Source organism: Rosa rugosa, chromosome 2 (genome assembly GCF_958449725.1).
Source record: "Rosa rugosa chromosome 2, drRosRugo1.1, whole genome shotgun sequence".
In the NCBI taxonomy this organism is placed as follows: Eukaryota; Viridiplantae; Streptophyta; class Magnoliopsida; order Rosales; family Rosaceae; genus Rosa; species Rosa rugosa.
Window position 1 is genome coordinate 312,983 of NC_084821.1, and position 19,266 is coordinate 332,248.

General features: G+C 37.7%; 5 protein-coding genes across 6 annotated transcripts; 3 read left to right on the forward strand and 2 right to left on the reverse strand.

Annotated features, from left to right (window-relative positions):
- The first annotated feature begins 1,364 nt into the window (after window positions 1–1,364).
- On the forward strand, window positions 1,365–6,115 carry LOC133732233 (pumilio homolog 12). 2 transcript variants are annotated; one of them, XM_062159734.1, is made up of 8 exons: window positions 1,365–1,832; window positions 2,338–3,967; window positions 4,088–4,250; window positions 4,672–4,835; window positions 5,055–5,313; window positions 5,457–5,580; window positions 5,664–5,711; window positions 5,809–6,115. In XM_062159734.1, exons 2-6 carry the CDS (start codon window positions 2,394–2,396, stop codon window positions 5,562–5,564), a joined length of 2,268 nt encoding a protein of 755 aa, XP_062015718.1. In that variant the 5' UTR covers window positions 1,365–1,832; window positions 2,338–2,393; the 3' UTR covers window positions 5,565–5,580; window positions 5,664–5,711; window positions 5,809–6,115. The 2 variants fall into 2 exon arrangements, with proteins under 2 accessions (XP_062015718.1, XP_062015719.1); XM_062159735.1 differs by having other exon boundaries at window positions 2,369–3,967.
- Window positions 6,116–6,535: 420 nt separating this feature from the next.
- On the forward strand, window positions 6,536–8,966 carry LOC133732975 (protein MET1, chloroplastic). Its single transcript, XM_062160576.1, has 7 exons — window positions 6,536–7,036; window positions 7,392–7,498; window positions 7,691–7,785; window positions 7,901–7,977; window positions 8,118–8,238; window positions 8,359–8,418; window positions 8,494–8,966. The coding sequence occupies exons 1-7, from the start codon at window positions 6,651–6,653 to the stop codon at window positions 8,632–8,634; spliced, it is 987 nt and encodes a 328-aa protein (XP_062016560.1). The 5' UTR covers window positions 6,536–6,650; the 3' UTR covers window positions 8,635–8,966.
- Window positions 8,967–9,068: 102 nt separating this feature from the next.
- Window positions 9,069–11,522, reverse strand: LOC133732976 (uncharacterized). Its single transcript, XM_062160577.1, has 2 exons — window positions 10,521–11,522; window positions 9,069–9,392 (listed from the first exon to the last, which is right to left on the reverse strand). The coding sequence occupies exons 1-2, from the start codon at window positions 10,868–10,870 to the stop codon at window positions 9,329–9,331; spliced, it is 414 nt and encodes a 137-aa protein (XP_062016561.1). The 5' UTR covers window positions 10,871–11,522; the 3' UTR covers window positions 9,069–9,328.
- Window positions 11,523–13,262: 1,740 nt separating this feature from the next.
- Window positions 13,263–17,845, reverse strand: LOC133731645 (lysine--tRNA ligase, chloroplastic/mitochondrial). The gene is made up of 14 exons (XM_062159033.1): window positions 17,566–17,845; window positions 17,273–17,491; window positions 16,950–17,061; window positions 16,567–16,675; window positions 16,313–16,370; window positions 16,105–16,173; window positions 15,896–16,003; window positions 15,329–15,421; window positions 15,073–15,177; window positions 14,773–14,979; window positions 14,466–14,560; window positions 14,282–14,372; window positions 13,836–14,009; window positions 13,263–13,714 (listed from the first exon to the last, which is right to left on the reverse strand). Exons 1-14 carry the CDS (start codon window positions 17,782–17,784, stop codon window positions 13,622–13,624), a joined length of 1,752 nt encoding a protein of 583 aa, XP_062015017.1. The 5' UTR covers window positions 17,785–17,845; the 3' UTR covers window positions 13,263–13,621.
- A 520-nt stretch (window positions 17,846–18,365) lies between these two features.
- On the forward strand, window positions 18,366–18,976 carry LOC133727819 (uncharacterized). The gene has a single exon (XM_062155222.1). The coding sequence runs from the start codon at window positions 18,524–18,526 to the stop codon at window positions 18,815–18,817; it is 294 nt and encodes a 97-aa protein (XP_062011206.1). The 5' UTR covers window positions 18,366–18,523; the 3' UTR covers window positions 18,818–18,976.
- Window positions 18,977–19,266: the final 290 nt, after the last annotated feature.

A 19,266-nucleotide genomic window follows, 5' to 3' on the forward strand; every position in this document is an offset into this window, starting at 1 on the left:
TCTGTTTCTACTTGCCTACTTGGGTCCAGGATTATGCCACCATAATATTATGTGTGATAAGTTAATCTATTCTAGGGTCAGTTTATGTCAGTTTGAATCAATTAAGGCATTGAAGTGTTCTTGTATCTTCTTCAAAACACAAAAAAAGAGATAGCATCTCATACTAACCTCATAAGTTTTAAAAATGAGTATTTTTGTGTTTTTTTAATCGTTTGAGGGGGAATATTGGAAGAAATTATATTAATGTAGACAAAATTCCAAACAAAATTCTGATAAATATCAATTGTCTATTAAAGAATAAGTTATTTGTCATTCTTTGTTATAAATTTATTTTAATCTTGCTCACAAATTTAAAAATGTTCTGTACATAGATAAAGCAACAACATCTTGAAATCGATGGTTGGACTTGAACAGGTCAGACTCTAAACCTAAACCAACTGGATTTGGGTAGTTGTTTAACTATGAATATGAAAGGTGTTTACCATTAAACAATAGAGAATTCTCAAAGCAATATTACTTTATCACTAACAAATATGTTCAAGTCGTTAGGCAAAGGTGGATGGTAAATAAAAGAACAGTTATGAGGATCCGAACACCTCGCCATTGAACAGTTATGAGGATCAAACAAGAAATTGATATGGCCACTCCCACCTCCATAGTTGTATTCAAGTTCCAACAAAAGAAAAGAAAAGGTATTTAAGGGTGGGGCTGGGCACATTGTCAGCCTTATTATTAAGTTTCCAACCCATTCATCTTTCATGGACACTCACTTTATTCTCGTTGTTAGAGGTGGAGTTACTATTAGTCCATTAGTTTTGTACCTTATTTGTATTCTAATTTCACAGAAATGGAAGTAGGTCTCTCTCTTTATAACTCTCTCAAATGTGAATGTGAACCCAAACTTTGCTTGCTTGCTTTCAATTGCTATTATGTGGGCATGGGGGTCTACAATTCTAAAAAAAAACCTAAATTAACCTCTCATGGCTTGTATGGCATTGCCAATTCATCTGTTTTAATTTGGCGAGAACCAAATTGGGTAACACACACACCAAGAGAAAGATGCCCTTTCTATTTCATAACATAATCTCTAGGATTGTGGGTGAAATGGTGTGGGATAGGAATCATAGGCATAGGATAGTAACTTTTTTTGTTTTTTGTTTTGGGTTTGTTCCCAAAAAATAAAAAGTAATGGTAAATCTCTTTGGAATGTGAAACCAAAAAGCATAGAGACATGTAACATGAATGTAACATAGCAAATACCAAGCAAGAATTCCCATATTTCCTATGTGTCTACATCGTCATACTTTTAATATTGGCAATTCCATACCTCCACTCCATGCATGTAGTTGTTGTGTGCGCGAGTGAGTGTGTTGCCGAATCAAATGCCATCATCGATCCTCCATCTATTTCTCTCATCTTTAGATCAGTACTAGTCTCATTGAAAACAAACCATCTCTTCTTCTTCTTCTTCTTCACGCCGTCTCACTCACTCAATCCTCAGCTTAACCCAACAAACACTTATTTAACTGTCACTCCCTTTGCACTTGTTCCTTTAAATCTTTACCCAAACCACCCTCTTTCTCTTCTCCATTTCTCTGCCAAACACTCTCACTTTCTTTTGTATATGTCTCTGTTTTCTCCCTCACTCTGATTCCACTGCTCCTTTCTTTTCATGTTTTATCAAACACTCTTGCATACGTCTCACCTCTCTGCATTGTTTTTTACTCACACCCGTTGTACAAAGTTTTGATCTTTTTCTGATTCAGCATTTGGATTCTTGAGGATCAGGAGGATCATCTGGGTTTTCACGCATTTGATCATCATCTAATTGGGTATGTTTTTCTTTTGTTAATGTAGATATTTCCAGGCAATCCGATTGATCACTAGTTTTCTTTATTTGGTACGTAAGAATTCAGGAAAATGGATTTCCATTATCATTCTTGATGATCACGATGATCTTGATGTTCTGTGAGTCGTTTTGTGGACTCTGTTTTGGGACTGGGGTTAGGCATGCATTGATTTTTCTGGTTTACCAACTATTGCTGACTGATGCTTAATGAGATTTTTGGTGGGGCGATTTCAGACCATATTCTTGTTTTGATGGAATCAATGTGATGATCAGTTGCTTTACTTGAAAGAGTTGATTGGATTGTAGATTTTCATTTCATCCGGGTCTTTTGTAAAATGTGGGCTGTAATTTTCACGGAATTTATATAGGATTGTGTTTGGTATTCAAATCTATGGTTTTCAGTGAGGCTTTTGTCTTCTATTTACTCAATATTATAGTTATATATATCATGTGATTGTTTTGAGTTATAAGTTGTTGCTGAATTGAAGGGTTTCTATGTGGATTTGCCTTGGCTTCTAGACCATAGACAAATTGTGGCTGCAATATGGAAGGAGGGAGAACTGAACTAGAGTTTGATGAGTTTGAGAAGCTCCTTGGTGAGATACCGAATGCTACTTCACATTCTGAGGAATCTGGCACCAAGGCTGTATCCTTGAATGGAAGTTTGTCTCCCATTTATGTCAAGTCCTCTTACAAAGGAGGGCCTCTGGGTAAAAAACTCAATAACAATAATGGGAGGCTGGATGAGGGAAAGAACTCAGTGAAGAAAATTCAAAAATCGCCTGCAAAACGGGTTCAACCAGCAGAGGTATCAAATCTGCCTGATGACCAATCCTTAACATCTGCATTTGCAGGACTCAGCTTTGATGATGGCCAAATCCCAAACACCTTGAAGCCACAGCTTTCGAGTATGGATACTCCTCTTATGGTTGTTCCACCTTTCCAAGCAGCAACTGGCATATCTTGTGGTTTTTACGAGTTTGATTTCACAAACATTGGCCAAGAAAGTTCAAACATGTCAAAATTCAGTTCAGAAGAGCTTAAGAAACCTCAAGTTCCTATTGGAAATTTGTCATCAGCTGTGCCTGCAGCTCATGCTGTACAAGGTTTTCAGTTCCTCTCAAATGTGCCTGCTCCTGGTTTGCAGTTTCCTCTAACATCTGAACAGCAGCAATTCTTTTTGGATGCACAATCTCGTTTTCCATACCTACATTCACAACAACATCAAGTTAGTTGGAGGAATATCCAAGAGGAACAATATTTTAGGATGCAGCAGCGGTATGTGTACTTGCAGCAACTTCATGATCAGCGGTTGGAAGCTCCAAATATGGTTCAAGACAGAGGCAACATTGCTAGCAGACTAACTTGTCCGAACCCTAGGCACCCCCATTTTGAGGTGCCAATTTCTCACCGACTGGAGCAATCTAATCAAGAACAAATTTGGAACAATTATGTGATTCCTAGGGGTCCAAACCAATCAAGTACTCCTGCACTATCCTACACAGATTTTAACAGGATTCATGTTCTTGACAAAGTGGGAAAACAGAATGTTCCTGAGAAGATTCTAACACGTTCACATGGAATGAACACAATCAAAGCTGTGAAATTTGGTGCTGTTGGAGCAGCAGATGAATCACTTGGTCATGTTAGTCCTAATGGAAAAGTTGTCTCAAATGGTCATCTCCGGCATAACTTATCTACCCCAAATGCCGGTAACTTTCAATTGGATAATGTGAGCACATGGGGTATGTTCCCTGGTATAATGCATCTTAAGAGTACAGATTTGAAGGCACTGCCTCAGAAGTATAATGATACAAAGCCATTGCCTCAGAAATATAGCTCAACGGATGAAATAACTGGCAGAATTTATCTCATGGCTAAGGATCAGCATGGCTGCCGGTTCTTACAAAGAAAATTTTCTGAAGGAGCACGAAAAGATGTTGAGAATATATTTCTTGAAATCATAGATCACATTGTTGAGCTCATGACAGATCCTTTTGGGAATTACCTCATCCAGAAGCTTCTTGAAGTGTGTGATGATGACCAGCAAATGCAAATTCTTCATTCAATCACAAAAAAATCAGGAGAACTTGTTAATATTTCCTGTGATATGCATGGGTTTGCTCTCTCTCTCTCTCTCCTTCCCTCCCTCCCTCCCCCTCCTTTTATTTTAGTTTTTTTGTTTTTGTTTTTTTCATTATTCTGATACAAAAGAAATGGAATTCTTGCCAACAACAGGACAAGGGCTGTTCAAAAGGTTATTGAAACTCTCAAAACTCCAGAGCAGTTTTCCATGGTTGTTTCATCACTAAAGCCTGGGATAGTGAACTTGATAAAGAACACAAATGGCAACCACGTTGCGCAGCGCTGCTTGCAGTATTTAACACCTGAATATCGTGAGGTGAAAGATTTTTATTTGTGCATGACATGATCTCTGAAATTTACAAATATATGGATACTGCTAATGTGAAGATGATTTCTTTCTCTATGCAATGCTGCAACTGAGCTAGCTAACATATTGTGTATCTTGTTAGCTAGGCTGAGTTTTAAGTTGCAAGCATATAACTATAAATGTGGGATAGGAAACTTTTGAAGACCCTTAGATTTCTTTATATTAGTTTGAGCTTGACTATCTCAGTTCACTAGTCACTTAGCTCTGTATCGTTAGCTCTTAGGCCATGAATTTGCTCTTTGATTTATTCGTACTCAAAACCTCACTTTAATGTCTTATAGTGTTTTACTTGTTGTTAATCCTAGTGTAGAAGTAAATTAGACTTGTGACAGAATCTTGTAGCATGACGATGATGCTATCACTTTTGCAGTTTCTTTTTGAAGCTGCAACTAGTAATTGTGTTGAGCTTGCAACCGACCGTCATGGCTGTTGTGTGCTTCAAAAATGTCTTAGTCATTCTGATGGTGAGCAAAGAGACCGATTGATCTGCAAGATCACTTCCAATGCACTAATCCTTTCCCAAGATCCATTTGGGTACTCTTCTTTGCCCTTTTCTTTTCACCGTACATCCTTGATATCATGTGTTTTTTAATCATATACTATAGATGGTAAGCCTTAGGTTTGATTGATAATGAGCCCATGTTACACTGTTGATTATCAGTTCGAATTTGCAAATGAGCATCCGAACTCTATTTGGAATTCAAGTTTGAACTAATAATTCTGGACTTTGGAATGTCATTTTTCATTTTGCAGGAACTATGTCGTGCAATTTGTCTTTGAGCTTCAGCTTCCATGGGCGACAGTAGACATTCTTGAGCAGTTGGAGGGTAATTATGGGGATTTGTCTGTGCAGAAGTATAGCAGTAATGTGGTTGAAAAAAGCCTGAAATACGCAGGTGAAGAGCGCCGCACTCACATTATTCAGGAACTGATAGGGAATATGCGATTGGACCAAATCATGCAAGACCCTTATGGCAATTATGTTATCCAAGCAGCTCTCAGTCAATCAAAGGTCAGTAAATGCATTACAAGTCTATGTTATTTGTATTTGTTACACTGCAGTTGTTATATCTCAGATTTGTGAGTGCATAGAACATGTTTAATTGCAAGCTTCTTGTGTCAATATAATGAGTTGTTGTATGGTGTTATGAGCAGGGAACCCTTCATTCTAAACTGGTAGAAGCAATAAAACCTCATATGCCAGTTCTCCGGACCAGTCCCTATGGGAAGAAAATCCTCTCTACCAATATTTTGAAGAAATAATCTTATTGTTTTATTGGTATGACCACAATATCTTCTCCCTTGACATATTTCTGAGCTTTCTTGGCAACCCAGCTGATGCTTTTCTTTCTGCCAATGTAGGTTTAATTGTTCAAGAGAATTCGTTCCTGTAAAATGTGCAATAAGCAGGTGAACACATTGCGTTTAAACTTTTTGTAATGCCTTCAACTAGCTAATCACCAAAACAGATGGTTAGATATAAATCTTCCTATTTTCTCCAAACCAGGTTTTGACTATGTCAGAGCAATGTCACAGTACTTTGGTCGAGATCAACATGTATGTAGATGAGCGGATTTTTGTCCCTGTTTGTTTCCTTGCATAGGAATAAAGAAAAGTAGAGTTATTTGAGCTGAGCTAAGGCTGGGGAAGTCGGAAGTGTACCATGGTTAATTGGGTTTCTTGACTGAAGCCATAGCTAGTTGGGTGGTGTCAAGATGTATGTTTTTGTCATGCAAAACATTTCAGCAGTGTAATCTATTCTACATCTATAGATACCAAGTTTATCAAAGGTTTCTGTGTTGTTTTGCGTATATATGAGTTTTGAGTTTTGAGTATCCAGACACAAAAAAATAATAGTTATCATGTATAAGGCACATAAAGAAAATGTTCCCAGTAAAAAAGACAGGGACTTTTCATTGATAATCCGAAAGCTAGAAAAAAAAAAAAGAAGAAGCTAGAATAGTCATATATCAAGGTTTAACCCAAACAGGGTCTGTGTTTTTGGATTTAAAGAACTCTTTAATTCTTTTTTCCTTCTTGTTAATGTCTTTAGACTTTAGAGTAAGGGTTTAGGAAAATTCTTAATCTGTAAAATGTTTCTGCGAGAACTTACTGCTTGGTAGGAACACAGAACCCATATCATGCATAAACGGTCAAATTTGTCAACCACCCAAAATGGTGACACGTGTTCACACACGCAACGGCCTATTAGAGCCACTAGTCATGGGCTTGTAATCCAAACCTTTTTCTTTTGAGACCAAACAAATGGAGCTTCCATCCCAAAGCTCAGCAGCAAGTTATACAGATCATCTTCAACTCTGAGCAAGTAGAAGTACAAGACCAAACACTATGTCTTTAGCTCCAACCAGTCACCTATCTCTCTATACTTCACCACCATTGCCAAGAGCTGCTCTAACCAAGCACAACCCTCTTGTGTTTTCTCAAACCAACAAGAACTGGTCATGCCTCAGCACTTCTAGCTGTTTCCTCAATACCCAACTGGTAAAGCTATCCATTTTCATTGTAAGAGCATCAGAAACTAAGTCTCCAACTGCTGAAAGTGAAGGAGGAGGAGATGAACCATATGAGGAGTATGAGGTAGAGATTATACAGCCTTATGGGATCAAATTTGCAAAGGGTCGAGATGGTGGAACTTACATTGATGCAATTGCACCTGGTGGATTTGCTGAAAAGACCGGAAAGTTCGCTGTTGGGGATAAAGTACTTGCCACCAGGTTTCTCCTCCCCCTTTTAATTTCTCTTACCTTTGTATCAATGATGCTTATTGGTTGATATGCTAGTTGAATAAGCCAGGATGATTCATATTCTGTTTTGGTACTTCCTTTCTAAATTTCTTGATTGAGATATTATGGTTTTTCAATGAAATTCATGGAACAACTGAATGTTGGTTAATCAAAATGGCTTTGCTTGGACGAGAGCGGGTTCTTGATGGTTTAGATGTTGCTATAGGGACTAATGAAGTACTTGGGACTGCTTATGTTTTTTAATCCGATGATAATGCAATTCCTGTTTGCAAAAGAGTTGCTTGGCAATGTGATCAAAGAGTTCTAAAGACTAAAATGCTTGCAGTGCAGTTTTCGGGGATGAAATATGGCCTGCTTCTGAATATGGGAGGACAATGTACACCATGCGCCAAAGGATCGGTCCATTACTCATGAGAATGCAGAAGAGATACGGTTAGCTCATCCTGCTTTCTACTCTTTCAGTCTTTCTCATCTTCCACTATCTGATCATAATGTAAAAATGCTTACATTCCTTCCAAAAACTCAAATATATTTATGTTCGAATTCAAAACTTGTCACTTCACTGATTCAATAGTTTGTAACACTCTAAGCTTGTCAAGCCAACAATTTTGTTTCTTTTTCCAGGAAAGTTAGACACTTCAGGTGAACTAACTGAGAAGGAGATTATCAGAGCTGAAAGGAATTCTGGTATAGTTAGCGGCAAACTGAGGGAAATCCAAGTGAGTAAATTATTGTTTCCAATCAGGCAACATAAACAATGCTGAATATGCTTCTTCCTCATATAAGACGGATATACTAGAAATGGCCACCAATATAAGTTGTAAATGATTTCAGATGCAAAATTACTTGAGGAAAAAGGAACAGAAAGCACAGAGAGAAAGCGATCTTCGAGTAGGGCTGCAGCTTTACAAGTATGCAGCTTGATCTAACTAATGTTCAATATTACCAGTTATCTTACGACAGAACCATAACTCTTTGGACTCTCAGGTTCATATTATCAGATGTTCCCACTGACAATTTCTGTTGTTTGATCTTTTCTTTGTTGAAAAAGGAGTGGCAAATATGAGGAAGCACTGGAAAAATTTGAGTCTGTATTAGGTTCAAAGCCAGACACATTTGAAGCTTCAGTCGCAAGTTACAATGTTGCTTGTTGTTATTCTAAGCTTAATCAGGTATTGCTCTTGTTCGCATGAACAAGAATACCACTATTACATTTGAGTTTATGTTTTTTTTCAGCATTTCTCTTTGTTTTGGCATTGCAAAGTTTGATCAACACACTAATCCTTGAATAGGTAAAAGCTGGAATCTCTGCACTTGAGGAAGCCCTGAAATCTGGATTTGAAGACTTCAAGGTAATGCACTAGTATTCAAGAATACCATGATATATTTCACTGAGCTGCTTATCAAATTGTTACTACTGTCAACAGAGAATCCGGAGTGATCCTGACCTCGCCAATCTAAGAACATCTGAGGAATTTGATCCTCTATTAAAAAGATTTGATGAATCATTTATCAATGAGAATGCCATCAATGCCATCAAATCTCTATTTGGCTTCAACAAGAAGTAGATCCATGACCCGTTCCTACAGAAAGGTTCAAGGACTTGAGCTGGTGTGGGGTTGAGCTTAATACAAAGTCAACGAATGGATTGACTTGGCCATCAGCCATCTGGTGCTTCATGGTTCAGACAGATCAATTTCAGTATCCATTTGTTCATAGCTGTTAGTTTTGGATGAGTTCGAAGAGATTTTATTTTAGTGCTGCTTATGTCAATTGTTTTCTTCTGATGAGAGTCTTCTGTTTGTAACTTTCAAGAATTGTAGATATATAGAAGGTCAAAGACTGAACAATGAGACAAATGAGAGCATCTACATTTCAATTTTATTTCACTTTACATCGACTTAGGCTCTAAGTGCTTTCGTGTGAAAATAGTGCATCTTGACCATTTTAGAGCGTGAATCTGTGAGGAACATTTTAACAATCTAAATGGCAAAATAACTCCTTGAGAAAGTTTCAGAAATTGTTTGAAGTTTCATGACTAAACAAAGACAATGTTGTCGTGTAACAGAAACAAACTGGCTAACATTATTATATAAAGAACATAACTAGCTACTCTATTGAGTTATCAAGTGAGAGATGGCAGAGTGGCGAAATGGACTGGAATTTCAATTCTCCATAAGCAGCTCTGCTCAAATTTCAGACATATATTTATTTCTTGCTCTTGTCATTGCTTTATTGCTTCAGGAATTTGCAGAAGAATGGTCATAGAATAACACAAATGCAGCCTCTTCTGTTCTCGTATTCGTTGTCAGTGTCATCTAATTCACTGTTGAAGCAATAGAATTCACATATAGTAATTAGGTCAGAAATCAAAACTAAGTTCAATATATATAGGACTCACAACAAGTACAATGCACATTATCATTCCTGTTAAGATCGAAAATCCAGAAGGGTTTCATCTTTTCATTCTTTCTTTGACCAGCTAAACAATAGTATTTTTAATAATCTGTTAACCATAAAAATCAGTAGTCAATGTCACAAGGGTAAAAGAATATGATGAACATTTCTTAAATATAGATTAATGATTGGCAATAAATACACTTGGTACCTTTCATAAGTTATAAGCAACACCAAATATTCAACTTGAAAATGGAAATAAGGCTGTCATGAGTCATGACTCATAATTTTGAGCCTTCATGAGGTATGCACGTGGGGAATATCCAAATATAATATTCTAGAGAAATGGACTACTCCTTCATATCTGCTGCATTATGGAAAACCACTTATTTAAGATATCTTGCAGCTGCAGATATCCCTAAAACAGATATCTCACTAACAGATACACAGACATTTATATATCTATATATAACTATATATAGATGTAGATATCCAAAGTGTGGAGCCAGCACTGAACATCATTCTCAGTAAGACATATATGTCTTCATTTCAAGGATATATGCAAATTGAATTGTTGTTATTATACAGTTTTTAGTAATCCCAATTATGTCAGTTTTTCAAATTTTCCCTCCTAATCTTACACCCTCCTTTTCTTGGGTTAACTACATTCAATCTTGTCCTTTATCATTATGAAAGATCAGCTATGTACCAAAGATTCATCCACCTCCATTATGTTCTCATGTTAATGATTGATGCATATCCTTCATTCCACCACCATATTGTATTTGCTCCTATCAAAAGTCTTATAAAAAGGAAGAAAATCCCTAAACATGATTAAATAATGCAGGTCATAATAAGTCTCACCATCACCAAGGCAGTGCCTCATATCTTCTGGTAAAATAAAATAACACATATGTGGTTTCACATGAATGTTTTACTTGATCAAAGATCCAAACGGCCAAACAAAGCTATTGAAGATCTTAAAATTTTAACAAAACAAGACAAATTGAAAACAATGATGCAGTTAGTGGAGAGAGGAGAGAGAGAAAGTAAGCACCTGCATTCAAATTCCCTGATCTCAACAAGGTCCTTCCCTACAAAGTCCATCCACTGCACTCTCTTCTTCATCTCGTCTTTTGGAGCAGCAGGGTCTGAAGAATCCGGCTTTCTGAGATTACTTTTCAGAGAATTCTCAGCTGGTTTTGGATTCTCAGCTAAGCTCTCTTCCTTGATCTCAATAGGGTCATTAGGTAACTGATCAGAGGCGTCAGGTTTTGAAGAAGGAACATGTGGGTTTGGAGGTGGGGTATTCTCTAGCTTGAGTGGTCCAGGAGTGTATATATGAGGGGAAGGCTTACAAAAGCAAATAAAGGGAGGACAATGAATCTTGCAAAACATAAACCTCATCAAAATTGTGCCTGGTTTTCTGATTGATCATTAATAACATAGCATTACTACTATTGGCCCATTTTACAAGAACAAGTACCCAACAACAGGATTTCAATACCAAAATGTGAATTGAGTTGACATCCACATTCATCAGAAAACCATAAAGAAAGTATCTATCTTTACCAATAAAAGGGATCCATTTTTGCAAATCAAACAACAGAATCAAAGAAAGAACACTTTTGTTTGGTATTCATTCGTAGAATATAAGTTAAAATGGAATGGAATACCAATTCTGAGAAATAAGTGAAACCTTGCAAACTTGTGAAGAAATAAGTTTATCCAGAAATTTGGATTTCCCCTGTATGAGGCTGCAGGCTTATGATGGTGGACTCCCCTTCTTATAATGAACTGGAGCTGGGGCTGGAGCTGAAAGAAAGCAATCTGTCTATAGATCCTGAAATTACCTAGACACCCCCCACCTCTTTCAGGGTTTCACCTCCATGGACATTGTGGAAGGAGAGAAGCTAAGCTAGGAAGAAATGTAATGAGTAATGAGAGAGCAAAGTGTAGAATATATTTAGAAAGAACAAAAAGAAGGAAAGCTTATGAGCTGGAAAGCCAAGCCTAACAGAAAGACCGACCAATTTGGAAATTTGGAAGACTGCTGCAGGAAACCAACTGTGCAAACATTCCATCATCTAACTGTTAATCCCTCCAAAAGGAGAACTTTAACATTAACTGTCTAAAATATCTTATACTGTGTACATAAACACCTTAAACTATGTATTCAAATTGTAATTGAATATTTTAGACATTGATTAATTCTAAACTTGCATTAGGATCAATCCACTATGCAATGCAATGCAAGACATGTCATCTCTCTCATTGGTTCTTCTTTTCATTAGTTTATTTTAGCTCGCACGCATTAGTTTTGTTTCTTATCGGAAGTTTCTGATCGATTAGGCATATAACAAAGCCAGTCCAAATCTCTTTTTTGTTTTTAAAGGTAGAACCAGATATTCCAAGTTGCCTCACATGACTCATGTGTGTTTATTATAATTCTAGTTATACGGAATTTCATAAGGTGTAAGCAAAAGCAAAACCTTGAGGATTGACATTTTCAGAGTCTTAAATGAGGTATAGATGCTAATGAACCTCGATTCTATATATTCTTTCTTCATCATGATCAATTTCGTTGGGTAGCTTTCTTTCTTAAAAGGTGGTCTGCCTTGATTGCTTTTATAGGTCGACCTTTCTCCTTTCTTTCTTTCACTTTTGGTTAGAGAATCTAGCTGGTGCTAGAAAATATTAGATTTATGCACCCTTTTTTGATTAACAGTTGGTTAACATGGGTGTCATGAAATTAGGTGTTAGTAGTACATCAATTAAAGCAAATTACATGAAATGCAGACCATGTCCCTGGCTAATAGTTTTTCTTCTGTTCTGTCTTCTTATATATGCAGCATTCTCAAGATGGAATAGATACCTTGTCTGTTACAATATTACTTTGCTCTTCCATATTTTATCTGTTGCCATTATTCAGATATAGACAGCTTCATGGCTCATGATAGAATTTAATTAAGATGATAATTGCAGACTGAACGTACTTAGATGATAATTGCACGGCGAATATGCTCATTAAAAGAAAAGAAAGAAATCATGCATATAATGTTGAAAAAGGTAAAATTATTGTAGAGACAAAAATGTACACTTTGATCATGTCATGTGGTAGAGGGACTCATGTTCTAACGCGGCACATGATAATAATTGTTGGTACTTTGGACCGAGTAATGAGTACTTCAATAAACGTGTAACATCTGTAAAACCCTAATGTTATTACCATAATTTCTGAGAAGCCAAAAGAAGAAGGATGATGAAGAACAAGATTCATGGAAACCCAGGCAAGGAAGAGTAAGACTATGAATGGGGAAAGCCAAAGGGAAGCCAATTCGATGATGATGTAGACTAGCACTGCATGTATTCTAGTCAGTTTTTTCATGTGTTGGGGACAAGCGCATGCCCTCATGTATATCATTGTGGGGAGCAAAGGGCCAAAGGTACTTCCCTTTTGCAAATCTGTCTTGCATCATCATAATGATAACCACACCAAAATGAAAAATAAATACTGAGTGACATACCAACCTGTAACCGACGTCTAGACATGCTGCCTGCCACGACTTAGAAAAGTACTCATAGAATCTGCCAACGAAAACTTTGGAAAACATAGAAAAAGCGCCGTATTGGAAAATCTTTTACTTCTTACTTCAGTTCCCGCTTCTTGTGAGCAGGAAATGCATATCGTGTCTTTGCAGACCAGTTAAGTAATCAGAGTATCAGAACAAAGAAAGAATCCGGCACCTTCATAATATTGATCATATTCATAAACCACAAAAATTGGAAATGCAAGACATTGATCATGGGCTCTCATCATATCATTATAACAACGTTGCTTACATTTCTGGTAACAATCATTTTCCAACAGTAAATATCAATTTGACTAGTCTATCAAATGGCTCAAATGGAGTGAACAGTAGTAATACAATATGGCTAATAGAGTCTACAGAATGGCAACCAAGAAAGCAAAAATGGGGAAGCCGCAAATTATGCTTTGGTCCTCGCTCAAGACTAGGAGGCGAAGATATTTCCCACAAAACTGGACAGCAGTAAAAAAAAAAAAAACTGATAGAAAAATAAATAATCGGCCTTTGGACCTGCAGCTTTTCCTCAAAACAGCCTGATTCTAGGCCTCTTGCCTCTCTTACTAAGTTACTATTGCTGGATTTTTAGCACTGGGAAGGCAATTACATCTCTGATGCTGGCGGAATTCGTTAAAAGCATGACTAGCCTATCAATTCCAAGGCCCTGAAATATGAAAGTTGTTTCCGTCAGGGATTTGCATGGGGAGATGATAAGATATAAAACTCGATTGAAGATCACTCCAAATTTTCCCAGATTTACATAAGATGCAAAAACATGAACATACCATTCCTGAAGCTGGAGGCATCCCATATTCCAAAGCTGTAAGGAAATCATCATCAAGAGTCACTTCATATGACTCATCATTTTCCTCTCTTTTATCTTCTGCACCACCTATTTCTGAAATAGCTGCTGCTCTCTTCTCATTGTGCTGCCTTACTTGCTCTTCTAGTCGCCCTCTCTGCCAAAGTATATAGGCAATGAGAAAACCTGCGCTAGTTACTAGTGACTACTGACTACTATGTAATTCAACATGTCTACAATTGAAATAAAAATTTCTCAATTTTAAAAGGCTGCATACGGGAGCTTTTCATGGAAATATTGATCAATGTTTTTACAGAAGCTTGTAGTAGAATGATTATTTCGAGTAGTTCCCACTTCCCACCTATATAGACTCTCATGTTAACTATGGAAAAACTGCGGTGAAAATAGCCGATCAATGTTCATGATTACCTGATCCATAGGATCGGTCAATTCAGAAAAAGCATTGGCCAGCTCACGACCACATACAAAAAGCTCAAACCTCTCAGTCAACCCTACATGCCTGAATTGGAAGAACTAAGGAGTAAGATGACATGTAAAATACCGAAAATGCAGGTAAACTTAAAGTTAGCAATATATAGCAAAACAATAATACCTCCGATGTGGCTTGGCCAGAGGAGATATCTCAATAGGATAGTCTAAAACAAATGTGGGTTGCACAAGCTTTGGTTCAACAATAATCTCAAAAACCTGGAAAAATGAAAAATTTAGGACCAAAGAAAGCAGTTAACTGGAACAAAAAGAATTCAAATGCATATGGAGTTGCTCCTTTCATCAGTTTGTCTGTTTTTCCATATCAAGAGCCTCCCGGCCAGAAATACTAAGCAGGACTAATAAATAGAGATGCACAATTGCACATAGAAAACAAATATCAGAATTATGTAGTACAGATTCGCATCAACCTCATTAAGAAGGTGGCCAACAGATGAGCATGCTTCAATAGAAGATTTGTATTTGTAATCAAGGTCAGCTCCTAGGTTCTTCAGAGTAACTTCTTTAGCAACTTGAAGATCATTGCCTAACTCATTGAAAGTAATCCCAGTGCCTTCTTTTACAAGATTGTGCATGGTTTCCCTCCTCCAAGGTCGCTCAAGATGTATCTCCACCCCCTGCATATAAGGATCATATCAGCTACTTAGTAATCTGATTTCACAGTAATGTCAAGCAAATCCTGTCACAAGCTGTGTTGAAGGGACATTCACCTGGTAATCAAGGGTAAGCTTCCCATGAACTGCAAGTGCACATCGTGTAACAATTTCCTCTGTCATGTTCATCATGCTTTCATAGTCTGAATATGCTTCATACATCTAAGATCAAACTAATACCGATACCAATCAGAGCTTCACTCGATAAAATTAAGAAATTTAAATATCTAATAATATGAAACAAGTAACTAATCGCGTAAACTGCATTAGCATTAACCACATTACCGAATGAAATAAAAAGAAAATTATTTACCTCTATAGTGGTGAACTCAGGATTATGACGAGTTGAAATGCCTTCATTCCTGAATATTCGTCCAATCTCGTACACCTTCTCAAACCCCCCAACCTGTCATTCGTCGACAAAACTGTTCAATATATAACTCATACGCTATGGAACCAGTAGTCATTTACATATATACATGCACACAGACACATATATGTATATATAAATCAGCAACAATGGAGCATGTATGCTTAGTTACTTCCAAAACACCTTATTATATATCATACCAATTTCATAGTTCAATGCAGCATGTACGCATGCAACGAAACAATTAACATATATAGCAATATACACACAGAAAAATAATAATAATAATTTATGTGTTTTAATCAAGGGAGAAGCAGGGCAGTGGATTCGAACTTGGCAACTCTTCCAAGAAAGGGAAGAGATATACGGCCACACCACAGTGTAGTTGGAATATATAGCAAGTATAATTTGCATATACTCGTGAGCACTTGCTCCCAAGAAAAACAGAGAGAGAGAGAGAGAGAGAGAGAATAATAATAATAATAAATAATAAAAATAAAAAGCACTTGCCAGCATTCTCTTTAAGTGGAGCTCGGTCGCTATTCTCAAATACAGGTCCCTTCCAAGTGAATTATGGTATGTAACAAATGGCCTAGCCTCTGCCCCACCAGCTGCTCCCTAGTCGATCAAATCAATTAAGATTCCAGGTATATACAATCTTAAGAATTCACATATGGCATTAGAACAAAACCATAACAATGGTGAATATATTGTCAAACCTGCAGAACTGGAGTTTCAACTTCGATAAACCCGAAAGATTCAACCGTCTTGCGTATCTCTGATACAACCTACTCAATAAAATGAATGAGTAACTCATTTCTAAAAATGAAATCCTGAATATAAAAATTCCCATACACAAAAGGGAAACACCCAAATGCGTAGAACATTTCAATTTATATTAGTACAGAGTGAAGAGGCATCATTTACCTTTGCTCTTTTCCGGAATACATCAGCTACCTCAGGATTTGCAATCATATCTACATACCTAGATAGAGGAAAAATATAGATATAAGACAATGCGCACTGCTGACTACTAATGTCTAAATACCTAGGTCAAATGCGGATTTAATATATTTGAAGAACGATAACTAAATCATTTATCTTTGTTTACTTACACCCATAAACCTTATCATTTCTAATGCTATGGGCATACAGAATGCAATTAAAATAAATGCACTCACCGTTGACGGTAGCGCTTGTCCACATCTGTTAGACCATGATATTTGTCTGGCAGCGGGAGTAGAGATTTTGTAAGAATTGCAAAGGAATTTACACAAACAGACAGCTCCCCTGAAAAATTAACCAAGAGAGTGTCTTAGCTTTCTTTACAAGACTTGGAAGCTAAATAAGCGCAAGCATGAAACTTGTTGGATGGATTTACATTATTAGCTACTGCAAATTCACTTACACCAAAAGCTTCTACTCTTAGTTAGCCACCGATGCATAACGTAGGATTTACAACATTTATTTCTTGGTCACTTTTTAAAGTGGAATCCGTTTTCCTATCAGAGAAGTCAGCAACTAAGTATGGATAACAAACTTAGGACAGAATCAAAAGAGTTACCTTTCTCTGTCCGCTTGATGGATCCATTAGCACCAACTATATCACCAATATCAACAAGGGACTTTAACTGGTCAAATTGATCATCTGCGAGCCGTTCCTTCTCACAGTAAAGCTGAAACCAAACATTCATAACTTCACTCACTGCCTTCCTTTGATTAAATTTTAGTTCAATCTATTAAAAAGCACATAAAAAAGATGATATGCCTTCTCAAACAGAGCCCAAATGAGATATTACCATTAACATTTGCAAACATACCAAGACATGCGCATTATAACAATGAAATGCATGCAGTAATTGACATGAAATAACAAGTAACCAAAACCTGAATAGTTCCGGAATCGTCCCTGAGTGTCAAAAATGCAAGCTTTCCAAAAGCTCTGCGAGCCACAATTCTTCCTGCAATTGAGACACCATCTTTGTCGGGTTTGGACTCTTCACCATTCCCTAAATGCTTGTATATATCTTGCAGCTGATTAGCAGAATGAGTCCTTTCCCACCCATAACCATATGGCTCCAAACCTTTGCTCCTCAACTCTTCTACCTACACAACCCAAACACTCAACTCAAAAGTCTGAGACTTTTTTATTCAGTGGGAGCTTCATATAAGAAAGTTACCTTCTTTAAGCGAATGGCTCGAACAGCGTCTCTGTCGGAGGTGGAGGTTGATGATGTGGACAAGCGGCGGTTGCGGCCTCCGGCTTTGGGGGCTCGACCGCCGGGGTTGGTGGCGGTTGTAGTTGAAGAGCAGCAGCGGATGACAAGTCTAGTGGTGGTGGTACGAATGAGGTGCTTCAATGGCTGTGAGGACAGGCTCCATAGCCTCACCGCATCCATCTCTTCTCTTGTTTTGTGTTCCCAACTCAACTCAAGTAAGAGTGCTTTGGTTCTTCTACTTTAGTTCAACTCCAATGGGCCTCTCAGCGTAATCCAAAATAGTGGACTTTGTATCCACTAGTGGGCTTCTCAACATGGATGTCTGTTGTTTTCTTCTTCGTGTTTTTTTTTTAAGACCATGGAAAGGAAACCTCTATGGTTTCTTTTCGTGACACGGCATATCCGATGCGCCAATAACATGCAACTATGAATTGAACATGTTACGTGTTACATGCTTTAGTCTTACTAGAACAGCCCTCGAGTTTAGTTTGGTTGCTTTAGTGCTAAAATGGAGAGGTAAATGCTTTTACGATACATCATAGCTAGAACATCATCATAATGTAAGTTTCGAGTGCCCCTTATGCAACGTCAGAGAACATGATACAATTTTACAACGGTGCAAACGACAAACATCAATCATGGAGAACAAGTGTAAAAATAGGTCGTTTTCACAAAACCAATCATGTAAAAGACCCACTGTGGCTCAGTCTCAACCGAATATGGAATAATGTGCATTTCTAGAATCAATCCAAGAGGTCGTCGAGCCATACAAGTTTTACTTTACTACTCGATCATTACTCAGAACAGATGGGTCAAGGTCAAATAATAAGACCATTCAACCAGGGGGGAGTAGCATCCATATTCCATATCCCATATCCCAAAGCAAAGTCTGCAGAAGAAAGCAACGAGAGAGAGAGAGATGGTGTTCAATAGCCTGATAGTGGTGTCGGTGGCACACCTGTCAGCGGAGGCATGGCAACACGTGGCGTGCCTGCCGGAGCATCTGAGCAGCCGGCAGCTGTTGGATCTTGTGTGCTTCATCCCTCTCCAGGAATTGGGTCGCCTCACTCTTTGCCTCTGGACCTTCCTCTGCGTCCCTCCTCCCGACTCCTCCTACTTCTCCCGTTACTCCGACTCCTCCGATCACTCTGACTCCGACTCCTCCGCCACCGTCGATTACGATGACCATTACTACCACCCGCATTCCGATTGACTGATCATCTAACACTGCTCTGCTTCCTTTCACGCCCCACTGTAAAGTTACTTCTTTTTTTTTTCTTTTTTTATGGAATGTTGTGTTTGTGCATGTTTACGGATATATTTCTTTCTTGATTGATGGATGGATGGATGGACTAAGCGAATTGGTTGAACATAGGTTGTTCAGGGTTCTAAATCACCAAAGCATTAGCCTTTAGAACAAATACTAAATTTGTGCCTGCGGCATTGCCTTGTTGTGTATTGTGTATCTATGTGTTAAATAGTCTTTTGAGTCTTAGCTAGTCAGTTGTGCCATTAGGTTATATATGATCGACAACTCCATGTTAGTATTGCTGATATATAGTCCAGAGGGCAGAGTCTATAAATTAAACTTTGCAAGACATCATGCCTTGTCAATGTAATGGAAACCAAACTCCTGTTTCCTCCAATACAATGGTTTAAATA

Coding starts and splice junctions, on each gene's coding strand:
- LOC133732233 (XM_062159734.1), top strand. CDS start 2,394: ATGGAAGGAGGGAGAACTGAACTAGAGTTTGATGAGTTTGAGAAGCTC. Junction 3,968..4,087: donor ATTTCCTGTGATATGCATGG/GTTTGCTCTCTC, acceptor TGCCAACAACAG/GACAAGGGCTGTTCAAAAGG. Junction 5,314..5,456: donor CAGCTCTCAGTCAATCAAAG/GTCAGTAAATGC, acceptor TGTTATGAGCAG/GGAACCCTTCATTCTAAACT.
- LOC133732975 (XM_062160576.1), top strand. CDS start 6,651: ATGTCTTTAGCTCCAACCAGTCACCTATCTCTCTATACTTCACCACCA. Junction 7,499..7,690: donor GAGAATGCAGAAGAGATACG/GTTAGCTCATCC, acceptor TTCTTTTTCCAG/GAAAGTTAGACACTTCAGGT. Junction 7,978..8,117: donor GTAGGGCTGCAGCTTTACAA/GTATGCAGCTTG, acceptor TTGTTGAAAAAG/GAGTGGCAAATATGAGGAAG.
- LOC133732976 (XM_062160577.1), bottom strand. CDS start 10,870: ATGAGGTTTATGTTTTGCAAGATTCATTGTCCTCCCTTTATTTGCTTT. Junction 9,393..10,520: donor ATCAGGGAATTTGAATGCAG/GTGCTTACTTTC, acceptor TTGCTTCAACAG/TGAATTAGATGACACTGACA.
- LOC133731645 (XM_062159033.1), bottom strand. CDS start 17,784: ATGGATGCGGTGAGGCTATGGAGCCTGTCCTCACAGCCATTGAAGCAC. Junction 15,178..15,328: donor CTGAGTTCACCACTATAGAG/GTAAATAATTTT, acceptor GTTTGATCTTAG/ATGTATGAAGCATATTCAGA. Junction 13,715..13,835: donor TGCCTCCAGCTTCAGGAATG/GTATGTTCATGT, acceptor TTCATATTTCAG/GGCCTTGGAATTGATAGGCT.
- LOC133727819 (XM_062155222.1), top strand. CDS start 18,524: ATGGTGTTCAATAGCCTGATAGTGGTGTCGGTGGCACACCTGTCAGCG.